The 19,034-nt window shown below is 41.6% G+C and overlaps 1 protein-coding gene across 3 annotated transcripts in view; it reads right to left on the bottom strand.

The window, feature by feature from the left end:
• NFKB1 (nuclear factor kappa B subunit 1) overlaps positions 1 to 19,034 on the bottom strand; it is a 127,341-nt gene that overhangs the window by 45,259 nt on the left and 63,048 nt on the right. For all 3 annotated transcript variants that reach the window (XM_053252999.1, XM_053253000.1, XM_053253001.1), the window contains 7 exons: positions 18,140 to 18,288; positions 14,035 to 14,198; positions 11,645 to 11,803; positions 11,122 to 11,226; positions 6,715 to 6,806; positions 5,891 to 6,029; positions 1,513 to 1,650 (listed from right to left, as the gene is read on the bottom strand). In XM_053252999.1, coding sequence (XP_053108974.1) covers positions 1,513 to 1,650; positions 5,891 to 6,029; positions 6,715 to 6,806; positions 11,122 to 11,226; positions 11,645 to 11,803; positions 14,035 to 14,198; positions 18,140 to 18,288 — 946 coding nt within the window. The remainder of the gene's footprint in view (positions 1 to 1,512; positions 1,651 to 5,890; positions 6,030 to 6,714; positions 6,807 to 11,121; positions 11,227 to 11,644; positions 11,804 to 14,034; positions 14,199 to 18,139; positions 18,289 to 19,034) is intronic.

Raw genomic sequence — 19,034 nt, 5'->3', positions numbered from 1 at the left:
TCCATGTAATATTCTAATTTTCTGGGATTGTGGATTTGGGGTTTTCATGAGCTGTACGCCATGATCATCACAATTGTAACAAATTAAGGCTTGACTTATCTCGCTTTGCATGTAATGCGTCTGTCTCATATATCAGTTTCACCTTTTAATTTGCATTACTGAAATTAATGGACTTTTGCACGATATTCTAATTTTCCGAGTTTCACCTGTATAGCTCTTTTAGTATAGGAGTAATATGGTCTCTTCGAGGTGACCTGGAGACCAACCTGGCTACCACATTCTGTACAAACTGCAGTTTCTGGACTATGTACAGAGGCAGCCCCACAGAGAGTCCATTGCAATAGTTAAGTCTAGAAGTTACCAACATATGTACTACTGTTCTGAGGTCGTTTATCTCAAGAAACAGACGCAGCTGGCGTATCAGCCAAAGCAGATAGAAAGCACCTCTGGCCACTGCCTCAACTGAGACATCAGGGAGAGGTTTGAGTCCAAAAGCACTCCCAGACTGCGTACCTGTTCCTTCAGGGGAAGTGAGACCCCATCCAGAACTGGCAGATCAAAATTGTCTCCTGAGTTCCGACCCCGCACAATAAGTACCTCTGTCTTATTTGGATTCGGTCTCAGTTTGTTATCCCTCATCCAGCCCATCACTGCCTCCAGGCAGGCATTTAGGGAGGTTATGCCTTCTCCTGATGATGTTGACATGAAGAAATAGATTTGGGTGTCATCAGCGCATTTGTATTTTGTACTTACCAAATACAAAGCAAAATGCCTGTAATTTGACATTCAGATATTTAAAAACACTTTTAACACAAGTGGCTCTGATACTTTTTTTTGTCTTTTTAGGTGTGTTCTAATGTGACCAGTTCTAGACTCTGTTATAGTTTTCCTCATTCCTTACTATAAGGACACCTGTGGCACCTCTAAATGCCCAAGGAATGGCGGAGCACATGCTTTGCATGCAGAAGGTTCCAGGTTCAACCCCCAACATCTCCAGTAGGGCTGAGAAAGAGACTGTCTAAAAATGTAGCGGAGTGCTCTTGGTCAGCGAAGAGAATACTGACCTAGATGGACAAATGGTCTGACTCAATACAAAGCAGCTCCTTATTTTCTACAGTGAGCAAAGGAAGAGAGGAAGCTGTCTTATACCGAGTCAGACCATTGGTTCATCTAGCTCAGTATTGTTTACACTAACTGCCAGCAGTTTCTCCAAAGTTTTAGACAGGAGTTATTCTCAGCCCTACTTGGAGATGCTGCCAGGGAGTAAACCTGGGACCTTCTGCATGCAAAGCAGATGCTCTGCCACTAAGCTACTGTCCTATCCCCACAGTGCATGGAGAGGCAGTACAATCTGTTTCTCTGTACAGAAACACAGACCAATTGCATGCCCCTGCAAGGGCCCTTGCCATCTACATCCTCTCTCCAAACATACCCCACCCATGATGCTGATGAGCAATTCACTGGTCTAGAATAAAAGGGGACTATATCATACCAGCTGCCATTTCTCTTTACCTGATCCGGCACCACTACCGCCGCCTCCACCTCCTCCTCCGTACATGCCACCTCCGCTGGCACCTGCACCGCTTCCACCGTAACTATCAGAGAAGCTGGGCATGAGTTTCTGACGTTTTCTTTGTACTTCTTCTTTATCTGCAGTTTTTAAGCAAAGAGGAGGGATGAAAGAAAGATGCCCCCAAAGATGAAGATGCCCCCATTCTATCTACAAGGCCATTGGCTCTGAATGAATTCTAACACACACACAAGGAACAAATCAGGTCTTCCATATCCAGAGAGCCAGCGTGGTGTAATGCTTAGAGTGCTGGACTAGGACTGGGGAGACCCGAGTTCAAATCCCCATTCAGCCATGATACTAGCTGGGTGACTCTGGGCCAGTCACTTCTCTCTCAGCCTAACCTACTTCACAGGGTTGTTGTGAGGAGAAACCTAAGTATGTAGTACACTGCTCTGGGCTCCTTGGAGGAAGAGTGGGATATAAATGTAAATAAATAATAATAATAATATCACAGACACTAGTAAAGCTTCTTCACAGTGCAACTCTCCTTAGTGAGAGTTTTTTTTTTAAAGCTATGCCTTTTACCAAGAAAGAAAGAAATCCAATGTGCCACCATGGGAAGTCTTCACTTGCCATGGGTAATGGAAGCATAGCGGCAGTCAAGCTGTTTGTGGCAACTCATGGGAATTCTGGGCACAACCCCCAATGCACTACGGACAGTTGTGGCCAGGGCAAAAAAAATAACCACAGGGAAGCCCCAGTGAGTATGTGGAAGTGCTTGAATGTGCCTAGAAGATCCCAGATCAAGGCAGAAACCTTATTACATATGTAGATGGAAGCAAGCTCTTGTGAAATCTGTGGAGTTCATTTAATGCATTTGATGCTGGGCGTGAGTAATGAAAATCTTAAGGTCCCCCGCTGCCTTATAACAAGGCATTTCTTGGCTGGATGTATTTTGCAGGTACAGAAGCAATAAAGGCTATGCAGATACATAGGAATATAGTAAGGTAAAGTGCGCCATCGAGTCGGTGTCGACTCCTGGCGACCACAGAGCTCTGTGGTTGTCTTTGGTAGAATACAGGGTGGGTTTACCATTGCCATCTCCCACGCAGTATGAGATGATGCCTTTCAGCACCTTCCTATATCACTGCTGCCCGATATAGGTGTTTCCCATTGTCAGATGTGTTTCCATTGTCTGGTATGTTTCCACTGTCTGGGAAACATACCAGCGGGGATTCGAACCGGCAACCTCTGGCTTGCTAATCAAGTCATTTCCCCACTGTCCCATTAGGTGGCTTGCAGGAATATAGTAGAAAAGTTGAATGTAGCGAGAAGTAACAGATAAGAGAGCGAGCACTCTGTTACACAGCTGAGCCTCCTCCAGTAAAGAAAAAGAAGGAAGTAAAAGCCTTCTAACTTTGAGAACTTCCTATTAATCAAAGGCAAATAAAAAGCCTAACTGTAGTTGGCCTCAGACTACAACAGGAGCAAGACACAAGGTAAGACAGGTAATCGCTTTCTTTCACTGGCAGCTGAGGCAAACTTCAAACAAATTCAAAAGCTAATCTTATCTATCAACCAACATGAGGCTAATAAAAAGAAATTACCTAATCCACTCTAGTTTTTCTCATCTGAAGCATGTAACACATTCAGTCAAAACACGAAGTATAACCCAAATCATACAATACATACTGCTATGACAGATGTCATCTGTATCAATCTAAATTCTATGGAACAAAAGGTTTTTATGGAACAAGAAGTCAGTGATTGGCAATGTCACAGAAGAGGGAAAGGGTAGGCAGTAGGATTTCTGGCTATCACTGGCTCAGATATTTATTTATTTAAGAGATTTGTATGCTACCATTCTTCATGCATGAATTAATGGCAGTTTACAACAATCTTATTTTAAAAACCTCAATATAATACAATAACTTCTTAAGTCATAAGAAGAGCAGATGCTCTAATATTACAAAGGGGCACAGCAAGAAAGACGGGCCAATGAATGAAGGAGAGGAGAGGAAGGAGAGAAGGCATAGGCTGGAGAGGCAGCACACCACGGGAAGCTGATAGGAAAGTCAGTGGTCCATAGGAATTAGGGGGAAAGGTGGCCAGGAAAAGGAGTCTAAGAGGCAAAGACAAAGTGGGAGAGGAAACAGACAGAGAGATATACAAGGCCAATTGCTACAGGGATGCGGAAGGCTAAAGATCACCCCTGCTAACTACCCCTGTTAACTGAGCAAAGGGGCACCTTTCTAAAGTGGTAATTCTCTTTATTTAGCAGGGGGAGAGCAACTGGCCCTTATCCATCCCTAGCACAGCATCCTTCTAGAGGCTGTTGCTGGTGTCTATCATATGTTTCTTTTTTAGATTGTGAGCACTTTGGGACAGGGAGCAATTTTATTTATTTATTTGTATCTATGTAAACTGCTTCTGAGAACTTTTGTTGAAAAGCAATATATAAATATTTGTCGTATTTGTAAGATCACACCAGATCTGCAGTAGCATGCCAAATCCTTGGCTTCTAGAACCCATTACAACAGGTTAGCAAAAAGCATGCTAAGACATTATGAGAATAAAAGTGAACATTATTAGCTTGCAATTACTCTTCCTGAAGCTTCCTTAGAGGAATATCCAAGCATGTAAGGTCTCTGACTTTGATCAACCAAAACAAAAACAAAAATACAACCTACACACAAGTGTTGAATTTACACAATGGTTTCTATATTTAGATATAAAAATATGCTCACATATTAAGAAGCAAGAACCCTATACGAGAAATAGGTATTCCCAATTTTGGACAAAATCCAATGTTACAGTTAACAGAATAGTGGATTAATATTTATACCGGATGAATAAAATATATGCCTATAAGAATAAATCATCTTCTGTTATTGGGGCATTTCCACACCCACCTCCCAAAGTACACATACAGTCAGCCACCCCAGGATAGATCTGGAGGTGCTGAGGGAGTTTTTGAAAGTTTCTGTAAAGTTCATAGCATACCACAAAGTTTTCGGTATCCTAAAAGCAAAAAAAGAAAGAAAGAAAAAAGAAGTGCAGAAGGTTCATCAATTCAGTGCTAAATCTGGAAATTCCCTGGTACACATCACTTCCTGCCAGTTATGATAACAAGTCATCAGCTATGAACATAATTCTTCCCCTGTTTGTCCACTCGATCTACGTGCTGTTGCTTGTTACATGCCACATTTTCAGTTCTTTAAATGCTTATTGTGGGTTTGATACATTTCAAACCCTCACATTGTCCTAAAATCAACTCTGTATGTCAGTGTGTGTAAGAACAGGATTTAAGCTGAGGTTTTGGCTATGGAAATGGTTCTGCTTCATTTCATGGTTTCATGCATGGTTGAAGCTAAGCTCAGTGAAAACATGCCTCCTTTACTACTATATATAGCCCCAAGGGCTCATCCAGTTAGCAGAGACATCCCCAAACTGTGTACCAGGGCACACTAGCACAACTTGGAAGCACTAATTTGCCACCAGAAATACACTAAATTAAAGAACAAAAAGGTATTTCTGAGGCTGCTGACATGCCTTTTCCCATTCAGTAACTAATATAAGAACAGCTAAGTCTTTCCCCCCATCTTTATTTCAACTAAACAAAAAAAATTTAATAATGATCCATATGAATAATTACATAATAGAAGAAAAGAAGGAGGGGGAAAACCCATAGCTATTTACATAGTACGTGCTAATTTTAATCCTAGTGGGGGGGGGGGCGGGAAAGGGAAAGGGCAGCTAAGTCTGCCTTGTGTCTTCATGAGGAATCTCCGAAGGACCCAGTCACTGCTCACAAGGCAGATGTACCAGAACAACCTGCCCCCATAGAAGGTGCACTACTGCTTCTCTGAATGCTATGTCCAGAGCTTTATAGAAGGTTCAAAAAACAAATGTTAGGATTGATTCTGTTCCACCCATTAAAATAGTTGAGGATATCACAATGTTCTGTTTTATGACTATACTTTGTTTTTGAAAGCTGCCTTGAACTGCTCCAGCAAGAGGGGCAGGATATAAATATTTGAAATAATCACACCCTCTTTACAGTAATGCACAATAATGTGTCATCATAAAAGTTGTCAGTGAGGAGTCATTATAAAAGTTGGATTTAACCAACACATGGAAGATTTCTCTTTCCCCCCCAGGGCTAAGAGGTATGAAACACTCTTACACCAAGCCCACACCAATTGCTTTTTGAATTCATTCTGTGCAGTGGACAGAGCTTTGCTTGAGTGCAGCTATTTTTCTACTATGCTATTATCTACTATGCTCGCTACACCATATTTTGAAATATGTGAGCATTCCAATGCTGGTGACATTCTAAAAGCTGAATGGGCAACCCATACAATGTTGATAAATTACCTTTGATTTCAGGATAGTACAGAAAAGGCTTTGGTTCACTTGTCTCTAGGTCAGATTTCCGCCGCAGCTGGACAAAAACGGATGCTGGTTTTGTGATATTGACGTCTCGGTATTTTGGTGTTTTGAATACAATGGCAAACTGTAGGTGAACATGAATTAGGCATGTCAGTCAGGGACAACACATTTATTTCTATATTAGTCACATTTCCATCCTGTCCATTTTTCAAGGAGCTCAGAGCAGCGTATTTGCCCGGATATGACTTATCGCATAAGTGTGGTGGCTGATCTCGCTGAGCAGCTGCCGCACTCAGCACAGCCGCTACTTCTCCCTAGCTGACTGCTGGAAATGCTAGCGGGCTGGGGGGATGCTGGGCGGTGGCCTCTGCCCAGACAAGTGCTGGCTGAGGTTAAGTGAATGATAGGTTTGCCTAACCTCATCTAAATGGCAGGCTGAAAACTCAGGCTTGGCGTGGGAGCAGTGCCAGGATCGGGCTTGATCCCGGTGCTTCACATTCGCAGCCTAACCCTGCCTGGGTTAGGCTGTGCATGTGAAAAGAGTTTTCACATTATTTCTCTGGAGCAATGGGAGGGATTTCCTCGTTATTGCTAACATGGCAACAGCCCTGATCAAACACTGGTGACTTAATAGCTGTTTAAGCATCATGGGAGTCTTGCTGCTCTGGGAAAAACCCCAACCGCCTCTGCTTTCCTAACTGAAGTCCTCCTCTTACTCCCATTCAAATCAATGAAATATGAAATTGATTATATCTGATTGATGCCAGATTCACACAATAACAGAATTGCATCTTGCAAATATGGCTTACTTGTCTGTGCACATCAGTAGGTGAAAAGTCACCGAACCCTTCCCAGAAGCCACCATTTTCATCTTCTTCATAAAAACGGATCTGAATATCATCTGCATTGAGGACACAAGTTAGTAACTGGTTAAGATTTATATTCCTCTCTCTTAATCTGGTAGGGAGCTTTGGTCTAGAATGTGGCAAGCGAGAGTGCTAAACGGAGCAGGTATCATAGAGCACATTATATAGAACACAAAGAGCCAGTGTGGTATAGTGATTAGAGTGTTGGATGAGCACCCAGGAGACCCGAGTTCAAATCCCCATTCAGCCATGAAGCTCGCTGGGTGACTCTGGGCCAGTCACTTCTCTCTCAGTCAAATCAAATCAAATCAATCTTTATTTCGGTCATAGACTAGCACAGGTTATAAAACAGTAATACTATATAATACATGCTACATAAAAGGGGAAAAATGTTACAGTATTACGGAGATTAAGATTGATATAGCAGATAAGGCTGAGATGGGAGGAATCTAAAAAATACAAAATGTTTAAAATATGCTATAAAGCACAAACAGAGTAGCTAACAGTCTGAGTAGTCTCTCAGTCTAACTTAGCTCACAGGTCTGTTGTGAAGGATCATAACCATGTATACTGCTGTGGGCTCCCTGAAGGAAGAGCACAATATAAATGTAAATAAATAAATGCAATTTTAAGTCAACTCTACTGGCTTACAGTTGGTTTCTGGTATCAAATCAAAGTGCTAGTTTCAGCTTTCAAAGCCTTAAGTGGTCTATAGCCAGGATATCTTAAGGAGTGCCTCCTCCTGTACAACTTACCAGCTTTCTCAGATCATCTGCTGAAGCCCCACTGTATATCTCTCCACTATATCTAATGAGCAGTAGGTGGCTATGAATGACAGGTATCTCTCAGTGGTGGTGCCTAAACTGTGGAATACCTTTCCAAGGGAGGCTTGCATTCATTAATATGGTTTAGATGGCAGCCTGTTCCATGAAGCTTGGCAGCAATTAGATAATTAGTTCCTCCTATGCCTGATCTGGTTCTCATTGTGCTGCATACTACACTTGGCTTTTAAGATATGTGTTGTTTCTCTATTGCATTTTTAAGCGATTTTTTCATTTAAAAAAAAATCTTAAGCTACCTTGTGCATGGACAGAAAGGTGAGGTATTACTATTTTAAATAGATAAGATTAATAGATGCAGCAGCATCAGACTGGTGATATAGCTGACAGCAGTTTGCTTGACAAGGCAGTGAGATAACATTGCTCTGCCATCGCACTTCCTAGAACCGGTGGGGATGGTGCTGTAACTCAGTGGTAGAGCATCTGCTTTGCAGGCAGAAGGTCCCAGGTTCAGTCCCTGGCATCCCCAGATAGACTTGGGAGAGACTCCTGCCTGAAACCTTGGAGAGCCGCTTCCAGTCCACATAGACAGTACTGAGCTAGATGGACCAATGGTCTGACTCAGTATAAAGCAGCTTCCTATGTTCCTTTGCCTAGTGCAGTACGTATCTGCCTTTTTGGCTAAGTGAAGAAAGACTGCAATCCTGTGTGCAGTTTCCAAGAAGTAACACAACGGGATTTACTTCTTTATAAACAGGCACAGGACTGGGCTGTGTACCACAATTCTACCAATATTTATTTTATGTCCTGCTCTACCACATGGACTCTGAGCAGCTTACAGTATTCTTTTCTAAATTATATTCTTTTCTGTTCCAAAGGGGCTCACAATCTTTAAAAAACAACAACAAACCTATCATGCCCATTGTCTTGGCATACAACAGTTTTGCATGATGCTGCCACTGCTAATAGTGGTAGCTGCCAATGCAGCAGTGTGGATACTATGTCGCAAAGGCAGGGAGCATCATGTAGTAGCAGAGGCTATGAGCATGTAGTATCATAGGCACTGATGACAGCAGTGGTTGCACCGAGAACTTTATTCGTTTTTGCTTCAGTTCATAAGACTGGCTTATGACTTGGGTGTATTTGTATGCAAATTCGGCAGGAAGCAAATTCGGCAGTCAAGTATGGATGTACAAAAGTGGGATGAAAAACAACTCCAAATCACTTTATTCCAGTTTATCCAGGCTACAGACTGGAATTGTCCTTACTATATTGAAGAAAAATAGACAGAGGAAGAAAAGTTCCTCCTTGGCCCTGAGAACTTACATGCCTTTAAACCCGCACCTACAATTCCACTCGCAACTCTGTTCATTTAGTAGAAGCTCTGTACACAGGGTGGGGATACAGACTCATGTAGGAGCTCCAGGTGGACAGTGAGATACCCTCAGAGCTCTGGAACAGGATATTACCTTGAGGCTGCCACTTCTGTAAAAGAGGACCATGATTTTCATCTTTGGGTGTGGGCCAGATAGGTTTTCCCCCTTTAAAATTACTGGGACCGCTTTTGATTAAGGTGGATAGAAGATCTCCTGCTAGCTTTTACTGAGAAACACCTCATTAACTTTTTCATCATACATTTCAATTATCTGAGACTGAACAACAGATGATGTCACAAGGGAAAACCTTAATTCAAGTTAAGGGAAAACCCCACTTTGGGGTTTCCATTTACTCAGAGGTCTTTTTATTTTTTAAGAAATCTGTTAACACGTATCTTTCACTTCCCTTTTTTGGATCAGGAAGGACTTTCTCAGGCTTCAAGGAAGTTATGTACACAAAGTCATAACAAGGGAGTAAACTGTCCCAATTTAGGTCCTTTTATCACCTTTTGGATGAGCACCAAAGAAAAAGAAAAAGAAAAAAAGGTCTGATTGTTTATTTTTATAGAATGCCTAGGCTGCCTAATTGGACCCGATACACATTATTAGCATTTAAAGCAGACATATACATAATTAAACATTCCACGATCGACATGATCAAGTTTCACAATAAAACACCCAGAAAACAGAATGAAGGCTATAATCCTATACACACTTACATGAGAGTAAATCCTACTTAACACAGTAGAACTTACTTCTGAATAAACATACATAGGATTGCACTGCACAAATAACAAAATAAATCATAATAATAATAACAACAAATAAATCAAAATTAAAAATACTGGCCCACATCTTTTACAATGCCATGAGGACAAAAGGAGGACTCTGTCCTCGCAGAGCAGCTGGAGAACAGTTGAAGCTTTGCACTACAGTCCAGCGTGGGCTGAGGGGAGGGGGAAGTGATCTTCGCTTTTCTCCTCTCCCTGCAGAAGCCCTTTTTGCTGCCAGGAATATGCCCCTGAGGTCTGCATGACCCTCAGGGACATATTCCTGGCAGCAAAAAGGACTTTTGGAGGGCGGAGAAGAAGCAAAATATAAATATTCACAATAGTAATCGCAGTTACTCAGGCATCAGCCTGTTCTTATAGCAGTAAACAATATCATGGATCTTTCAACAGAATTGCAGAGTCACGCTGTACAGAATGAACCATGAATATTTGATCTTGCTTTCTATTTGCATCACTATTTATTGAAAAAATCTTGAACATTAATGTGAAAGTTTCTAAGATCACACATGTCCAAACATGTCTATGGGCCAGTCTTGCCATATTTAACCTAAGACATGTGAGCAAGATCCAGATCACTTAGTCATGACTGAGCATCATTGAAATCAACAGGACAAGTAGTAATGACTAACTTAAATGCCATTAATTTCAAAACAACTTAATACATAGTTCTCTTCCCCACCCCTCTGAGGTTGGTTAGGCTGTGTGTGTGTGTGTGTGTGTGTGTGTGTGTGATTGGCCCAAAGTCACCCAGGGAGCTTTCATAAGAACAGCCCTGCTGGATCAGGCACAAGGCCCATCTAGTGCAGCATCCTGTTTCACCCAGTGGCCCACCAGATGCCTCTGGGGAGCCCACAGGCAAGAGGTATATGCATGCCCTCTCTCCTGCTGCCCTCTCTCCTGCTGTTGCTTCCCTGCAACTGGTATTGAGAGGCATCGCGCCTCTGAGGCTGGAGGTAGCCCACAGCCACCAGACTAGTAGCCATTGATAGACCTGTCCGCAATGAATCTGTCTAAGCCCCTTTTAAAGCCATCCAAACCGGTGGCCATCACCACATCCCATGGCAAAGAATTCCATAGATAAATTATGCGCTGTGTGAAAAAGTACTTCCTCTTGTCGGTCCTAAATTTCCCGACTTTCAGTTTCATGGGATGACCCCTGGTTCTAGTGTTGGATGTGTGAGAGAGAAATTTCTCACTGTCTACCCTCTCCACTCCATGCATTATTTTATACACCTTGATCGTGTCTCCCCTTAGTTGCCTCTTTTCCAAGGTAAAGAGCCCCAGATGCTGTAGCCTAGCTTTCATGGGGATTTGAACTCCGGTCATCCCAATCCTAGTCTAACCACCTCACCACTCTGGCTTCCCATGCTCAAACGTGATAGCTGAAACATCCAGGGTTCTCACCTTTCTGAACCTTGTCACAAAGAAGGTAAATCTCTTCTCCTCCTGTCACGCAGCCTGCTGTCCGGTCCATCCGTACAATTTTTAAATTGGATGCATTGGGGGCTTCTGTTGAGCGTAAGCAAGAATTGTTAAGCCAAGAAGTCATGACTATTCTAGCAAGAGGGGGTGAAGCAGGTCACGGCTGACAAGCATGAAATGGAATGCACTCGCAAAATAAAGACACACTCCCTAACATTGCAATTTGAGAAGTGACTAGCCAAAGAGGTCCCTGTTAAATCATTCTTCAAAGCCTCTAAAAGGCATGGGCGGGTGAGTCTTGAACCAGGGCACTGGTCAGGACCCAGACCCTTACTTCCTGTACCACCCCCAACTCTCTACCTCACCTGCAAGTCCAACTAGGCATTACCGTGCATGGGAGTCACCCAGGTGGCAGTACTTGTCAGCTGGGTCCACAGGCCAGAGATAAATGCATTTCTGATTGAGATTTGGCCATGGCAGAATGAAGAAAGGACAAGACACTCACTGCTATCATATATAGGATCCGATAAGACAGGCTGAAGTCTTCTTGTAAAGCAGCCAGTGCTGTCAGGAAGGAAAGCGGTGAACATGAGCCGCACCACACTTAGGTCCATTTCTTTAGTCTGTTGAATTGCGGCCTGGTGTATAATTTCTTTTTCACGTTCTGCAACCAATGAAGAAAGCAGGTGACCTGATACAGCCGTGTGTCAATGGTGTTGGTAGAGAAGGATGGTGACAGGTAGTCAGAATTAGGAGGAGTTCTATCCATTTGCTCATCAGAAGCAAGGGCATTGTGCAAAGTAACATCAGGGCTGACATCTTGACTAACAAATCACTGATGCGATTGCAGAACATAAGAACAGCCCTGCTGGATCAGGCACAAGGCCCATCTAGTCCAGCATCCTGTTTCACTAGATGCCTCTGGGGAGCCCACAGGCAAGAGGTATGTGCATGCCCTCTCTCCTGCTGTTGCTCCCCTGAAACTGGTATTGAAAGGCATCATGCCTCTGATGCTGGAGATGGCCTACAGCCACCAGACGGGTTGCCACTGAGAGACCTGCCCACCATGAATCTGTCTAAGCCCCCTGTGTGAAAAAATACTTCCTCTTGCCGGTCCAGAAGCATCGGCATAGTACCAGTGCTTGTTAAGAGTTACAGAGAAACGCTGCACCGGTGTGTGTGTGTGTGTGTGTGTGCGAGAGAGAGAGAGAGAGAGAGAGAGAGAGAGAGAGAGTGAATGAGAATTTCAATTACCTCCCCTTCCTCCATAATCCCTCTGTATCACCCAAAAGCATGTCCCTACAGGCTGTGGAACTCTCAGGGACATATTTCCAGGTGGCACACAGAGCGCTTCCTGGGGAAGAGGCAGTTGTTGGATTTGCCCCCACTACTGGGCCAGCAGTGGAGCTGAATTAGTTGAACTTTTTAGAAGCACTGGTGCTTCTCCCATTGCACCAGTACTTTCTTAGTCAGGATGTCAGGCAGCATATTGAAGCCAAGGCTTTTAGGCAACATAACTGGCATTAGACTGACACATTATGGCAGTTCTATTATTCTCACCCCCGACCCTGCTTGTGTTTATTAAGTAACCTGGCTGCATACAGTTTCAGGATGCGTGGAGGACTGGGGAGGAATCCTATAATGGCAAGGGTTCCCAACCTGTGGTACTTCCAGATGCTGCTGAACTACAATTCCTATCATCCCCAGCTACAATCCCCAGCTGAAAATCAGGTAATAAATATTCTAAACAAACAAATCCTATCTTTCCCAGCTCTCTGTCTTCCCCAAACCGTCCTCTCCAGCTCCTTTCCCCCACAGATATACAAGATATAGCATCATGGAATTACATGCAGTAGTCTGCCCTAACTCTCAAGCCACCCACATTATAATAAAAAAAAGAAGATTAAAGAGACCAATGCTATTTTATTATCAGTTCAAAAGAATTCTGATGGATGTTGGTCAAGATTATGAGACCTTTTAAACATATATATATACAAATTATTATTTTCAAGAAAAGTACTTTGAACATAGGATTAAGAAATATCATCATTTCAATTAATACATTACAACAAACCAAATAAATGTAACATATAAGAGGAAGTGTATGCCTCCAGTTTTGAGCAAATTAGTTATATTTCTTGCCGTCTTCTTTTGCTTTATTATAAGAATTCAATTTAGCAATTTTAGTGATATAATTTGGTTTCCCATTCAGAAACTGGAGGGATTTATCTAAATTCCCACAATTTAGAGTAACATATTCCAGCAGCTGTTAACATTTCTGAAAACAGTTCAATGAGTTTCTTTGGTAATTTTTTGTGTAAGACAATATAAAAAGAAGTGGCTCTAGATCCAGTTTAATATGAATTATATTTCCAATTGCAATCCAAGCCTAATACTATATAGCAGACTAAAAGGTCCAACACATATGAAAGAAACTTCTAAATCAGTTTGACATTTCCAGCACTTTTCATATGTTCCTCTGGTCTCATATAAGTTTCTCAAGAATATATCATGTGGTCATAAATTTGATACGATTGTCCTATATGTTTGAACATAATGAGAAAATTACTCCCATATATACTCCCAGATGTCAAATATTCCTATATCTTGCCTTCTTAAGGCTGTTTCTTATGGCAGAGATATTGTCGACTGAGTAGTAATGTGCAGCACAACAGAGAAAACTATTTTCTTCTTTCCCAATTCTATCTTATTTATGTTAGGAACCTCACAAGACATTGTTCTCCTTTGAAAACATTCAGTGCATGGACACAAGGAAGGGGACAGTCTACTTATTTTAGAAATCAGTAAAACTACAGTTGAAATAAACTATAAAAAATTATTTTGTGTGCCAGAGAGATCAGAGCTGTTTGTTTAATCAATTAAATTCTCACCCACCTGTTAGCTGCCTCTCCCCGCCACCTTCCACTTGTATATAGCTGAGTTCAGGGTGTACCAGAAGACCTGGATTATAACCTTTTTTACATGCATCCATCATGCGTGCTTCCAGTGTATCGAATACTCTCTTCTTTGTAACGTGAAGTATACCCAAATTTGGAAAACTACACAGAAATAGGAAATATTTGAAAAAGTTCTCTGAAATACAGGTGGCCCTCATTACCTGTGGTTTCAACAACCATGGTTTTGTATATCCGCGAATGGGTTTTAGAGACCTGGTTTCTTTATCTACAGTATACAGACAGACTAGAATTTGCCTATCTGTGGGTTTGGGTGGCTGGAAATAACTGGAAATGACTTCTGATATCTTTTCTGGTTGCCACTGTACAGTGCAGAGCCATTTTGTGGCTCTTTAAAAAAATTTCCTTCCCCCACCCCCGGCAATTATTTGTGGAAAATCAAAGGAACTGGGGTTTTGGGGGAAGGTATTGCTGGAGACCAGGAGAGCAAGATATAGTACTTTCTTTCTATTATTTCTGCCTCCTCCCTGCTTTTTTTTTTAGTCCCCACCTTTTTGTTAGGACCCCAATTATGAGGGCCACCTGTATTTTATATTACAGGAATATGCAGTTTTCATCACCATTTCTAAAAAAAATGCTTCCCTGGCTCCAGTTAATGCAATTTAGACAATGGGATTAAAACATTTATTCTGTCTGTGCTCACTCATTCAAGACTGAGAACAGCAACAAACTCCAGTCTGTATTCACAAAATTCACCCAATGCTTCCCCCCCACACTTTTGTAACTGCCCTGAGATTTATATAAGGTGGTATAAAAACACAATATAGATAGACAGATAGATAGACAGACTAAAAGGTCAGGGAAAGTGTTAAGGACTTTAGTTTTAATAGTAAGAGGTCATCAAACAAGATGCACTGAGGCAGCACAATGTTATAAAAATTTATTCAGAAATAAGTCCTACTTAGCTGAATGGGACTTACTCCTAAGTAAATGTATAAAGGACTGAAGCATTAGACAAGTAATTGCAAGTTATACATCCTGAACTCAGGGGGAAGTTGCAGGCATTTTTAAAACTCTATTATCACTAATGAAAGCAAGAAAGATGCCTACATTCCAACATTTATTTATTTTTTTGGCTCCTGGGGCAGGTCTATTATTTCAGAGTGTTTGGGGTGGGGGGCACCAATGGAAATACTTCACAGAAAACATGACATATCTTTCAAGATTAGAAGCAGAATCTCAGAGTAAATTTGAATTCTTGCAATCACTTGCTGGCATGTTGAGTCTTAACATCAAAAGTAAGAGCCTTTCAAGTGAAAAGAAGCCTTTGTCTCGCCATGATTTTCAAGACTGGCATATATGCTCCAAAAGCTTAGGCATAAGACATCAAACTAGAACTTATCTGAAACCCGATCCGCTCCTGGAACTAATCTCATATGTACTTATTTGAACAATCTCTTTAGATTAAATGGGATTTAGTATACCCTTTGTTGATTTGCACATACAGCCTAAAGTTTCCAATGTTTATACAAACATCACATTGATTTTGATGTTGCTGAAATGCAGTGACAATTTGACCTAGGAGTGAGTGAATGGCCCAGCGAATGCAACAATCTAGGCTGGACCTGAGAAACTGTAGTGGGAGGGAACATTTAAGGAGAGTTCAAAGGGACCCATGCAGAATTTCTCAAACACCTCTCCTACTACAGCCCCACTCCCCAACGTTGCACCTGAAAGTTAGGGAAGCATCTCCAACATGGTGCAAAGAGTTCAAGCTAATGTGCTTGGACACATGGAAATCTTTGAATCTCAGTCGTTGATCGGGCAATGATGGACTGGATAACCTTGGGCAATGTGCAACGTAGCAGATATTCAGGGTAACCAGCATGTGCTTATTAAACACAAGCTTACTCTTTACATAAAGTGGAAGTAGGGGGAGGAATGCATACAGGGGGTGAGAAATGAAAACCCACACCTATCCCATTTTACCTTGCTGTATGAAGCTATTTTAGTCATTTCTCCCTGCTTGGTTCATAATGGATCCAAGCTGTGGGGCAACTGCTTAAAAGCAGCAGTGTGGCAAAGTAACATGGGGTGGGCTTGCGGGATTGTTCCATTTCCCATATGCTTCCAACAAAAGGAGCACTGTGTGGCTGTTGTTCTGCAGCTGTTCTGTCACATCACACCATCAGGGCTCCTTTCAAATTACGTAGCAGCCTTGATATAGGGCTGACACTGACATAGGGCTGCCCATCATGTCAGTCAAGGAGGCTCTTCACACGATCAGTATGAAGAGCCGTAAGGGGGTTTGCGGGGAAAGCGGGATTAGCCCGCTCTCCCCGCAGATGATCAAGAAGCTTCCCTGGGCGGCTGGATCAGCCACCGACACAACTGCCGGCTCCGTCACGGAGCCGGCGGGGGCTGTGGGGATCAGGGGCTGTGTGGCTCCCGGAAGTTCCAGGATGCCCTGCACAAGCGCATGGGGCATCCTGGAGAGACCCCCCGAGCCCAGGAGGCTGCTGGCAGCCTCTCGTGGGGGGGGTCTACTTGTGTGTCGCTGCGCACTGCGGCGACACACGAGCCAAAAGATGAGGTTTAATGGAGCGTTCGCTCTGTTAACCTCATCTAAGAGGAGGGGTACTTTGGGATCTTTTCTGCCAGGAGCCGTGAAGCTCCCATTGCAGCACATGATTGCCCCAAAGTGGCCTAGGGTCCCTTAGCCCACTTTTGGCCAATCATGAGAATAGCCTCAGTGTTTGCAATTATGCAAACATAATTATGCAATTATGCCTAATATATTATTTCAATAAAATCAAATATCAGTTTCCTCAGCTAGCTCAAATGATCTCTCTCTTTTGGATATGGAAAATACCAAAATTCCTAATGAAGTTTATAGCATAATGTCAAACATTTATTTCAACCTCTCTCTATTACACATGTTTTTTGGAATGACAAAAATAACCAACTCCACAAGTTGCTAGTAAGTAAAAGCAAAGAATGTTAAAGGCTTCTTCACATATTTAGCAAAGAGTGGTCCCCATCTGAAGAAAGAGATTCATATCAAAGACATCTGGAGATATCCGCCTCTGGTGGTGGCTTGTCTGGTGGTGACTTGGGACTGGGTATTCTCTGCAGCTGCTCCTAAGCTGTGGAATCCACTCTCCGCAGAAATCTGAGGTTTAACTATATCACTGGCCTTCAAGAGAGCCCTTATGTTTCTGGTCTGGACTTCCAAGTTTTAAAAACTATTTTAAAATTGTTTATATTGTTTTAATTTTTGATTGTTTTGTGGGTTTTAATTATGTCTCTATTTTGCTTGTTGTGATCTGCCCAGAGCTGACAGATGGGGTGGTATATAAATATAAATATAAATAAAAGACTTTTAAAAAGTCTTTAAAAACACATCTCTTCACCCAGGCTTTTAATTAATGTTGTTTTAATGGTTTTAATGCTGTTTTAAAATATTATTTTAAATTTTTTAAATTGTTGAAATGTGTGTGTCCCCCCCTCCCCCCATTTTTGTCTTAACGAATGTTTTACTTTGTTTTTATTCTGTTGTAAACTGCCCAGAGACGTAAGTTTTGGGCGGTATAAAAATGTTTTTAAAAATATATATAAAAATATAATAAATAGTTTGAAAAACATGATAAACTCTCTGAAGCCACAATAGATCAAGGTAAAGGGCCCATATGATGTAGTGCTAAATGAATGGCGAGTGTTCAATTTACACTTTTGTTTTTATGATTTCTGTCTCCCCATTTATATACACTATTCAGTTCAGATGCAACACCAAACCATGGTTCGACACAATGTGAACAACTCATATGCTAATACTTTCCCTTCCATTACCTCCCCTTCCACACTCCAATTTCTCCTCTCATTTCCAATTTAGTTCCAAAGTTAGAGTAACCTCATGCCTGAAAAATAGGACTGGATGCCCGTAAACTGGAAGGAAGAGAGGAAAATGGAGCACACAAATACTGGCTTCATTGACATGTGCTAAAACATATTTTTGATATTATGTCTGAACCATCCTAACACATCTGCACATAAATCATATTGCAAAAATACATTGGTGCACTTACCCTACGACCATATCTTTTGGTCCTGCATTAGCTGTGCATACTCCATTCTCGCAGTGCTTCCCCACCAAGCTGTGAGCATGCAGATGGGCATGTTTTCCATTTGTGACTAACTGTACAATGACTTTTGCAGGCCCAACATAATTACAGATCTATAAGAAGCAGAACAACCACTTTAATACTGAGCAATTATTTATTGGTTGATTATCCAGTTTTGATATAGTTATATTTATTTATTTATTTATTTCTATACCAATTACAATTTACAATTAAAATCATTTAAAACATTAAATCAATTAACAATTAAAATCATTTAAAACATTATAACCCACCCCAATATATGCATATTTCATATTGGGGTGGTTAGGAATTAATGTAGGTCTTCTAAGTGCAAAGATGTAATAAGGTATCATATTAATTTATATTACAAAAATTACAAAGAAATATAACCATGGCATGAGTCACACAGACACAGGTTCTTCACCCCCACCTGAAAGAAAATCCTTTGAGGATTTTTGATGATGCCTGTGAAAACAGTTTCCAGTTCTGGAGATGGCACATATAAGTTCTTTCAGAAATCTCAGTGGCAGTAAATGATAAGAATTCCAACATTTCCCCAGACAATTATTTAGATGAGGCAATCAGCTGTACCTGGTAGAATCTTGCATCCAGAAGATAACTTCTTTAGGCCATTGACGAAGTACAAAAAATGGGGAAATGCTATTTTCTGCCAGTGCTTAAGTAATATAGTTATGAAAAGTAAACATGAAGGATTCATGCCTAACTTATATAAATAGTTTAGGGCATACCATATTTCTATCAGAGAGACAGACAGCAAGTGAACCTTAACTTTTTCAGACAGAAGATTCACTTGCCACATATGCCTAAATTAATTCAG

Source organism: Hemicordylus capensis, chromosome 5, assembly GCF_027244095.1.
Source record: "Hemicordylus capensis ecotype Gifberg chromosome 5, rHemCap1.1.pri, whole genome shotgun sequence".
In the NCBI taxonomy this organism is placed as follows: Eukaryota; Metazoa; Chordata; class Lepidosauria; order Squamata; family Cordylidae; genus Hemicordylus; species Hemicordylus capensis.
This window is presented reverse-complemented; position numbering and strand designations above follow the sequence as displayed.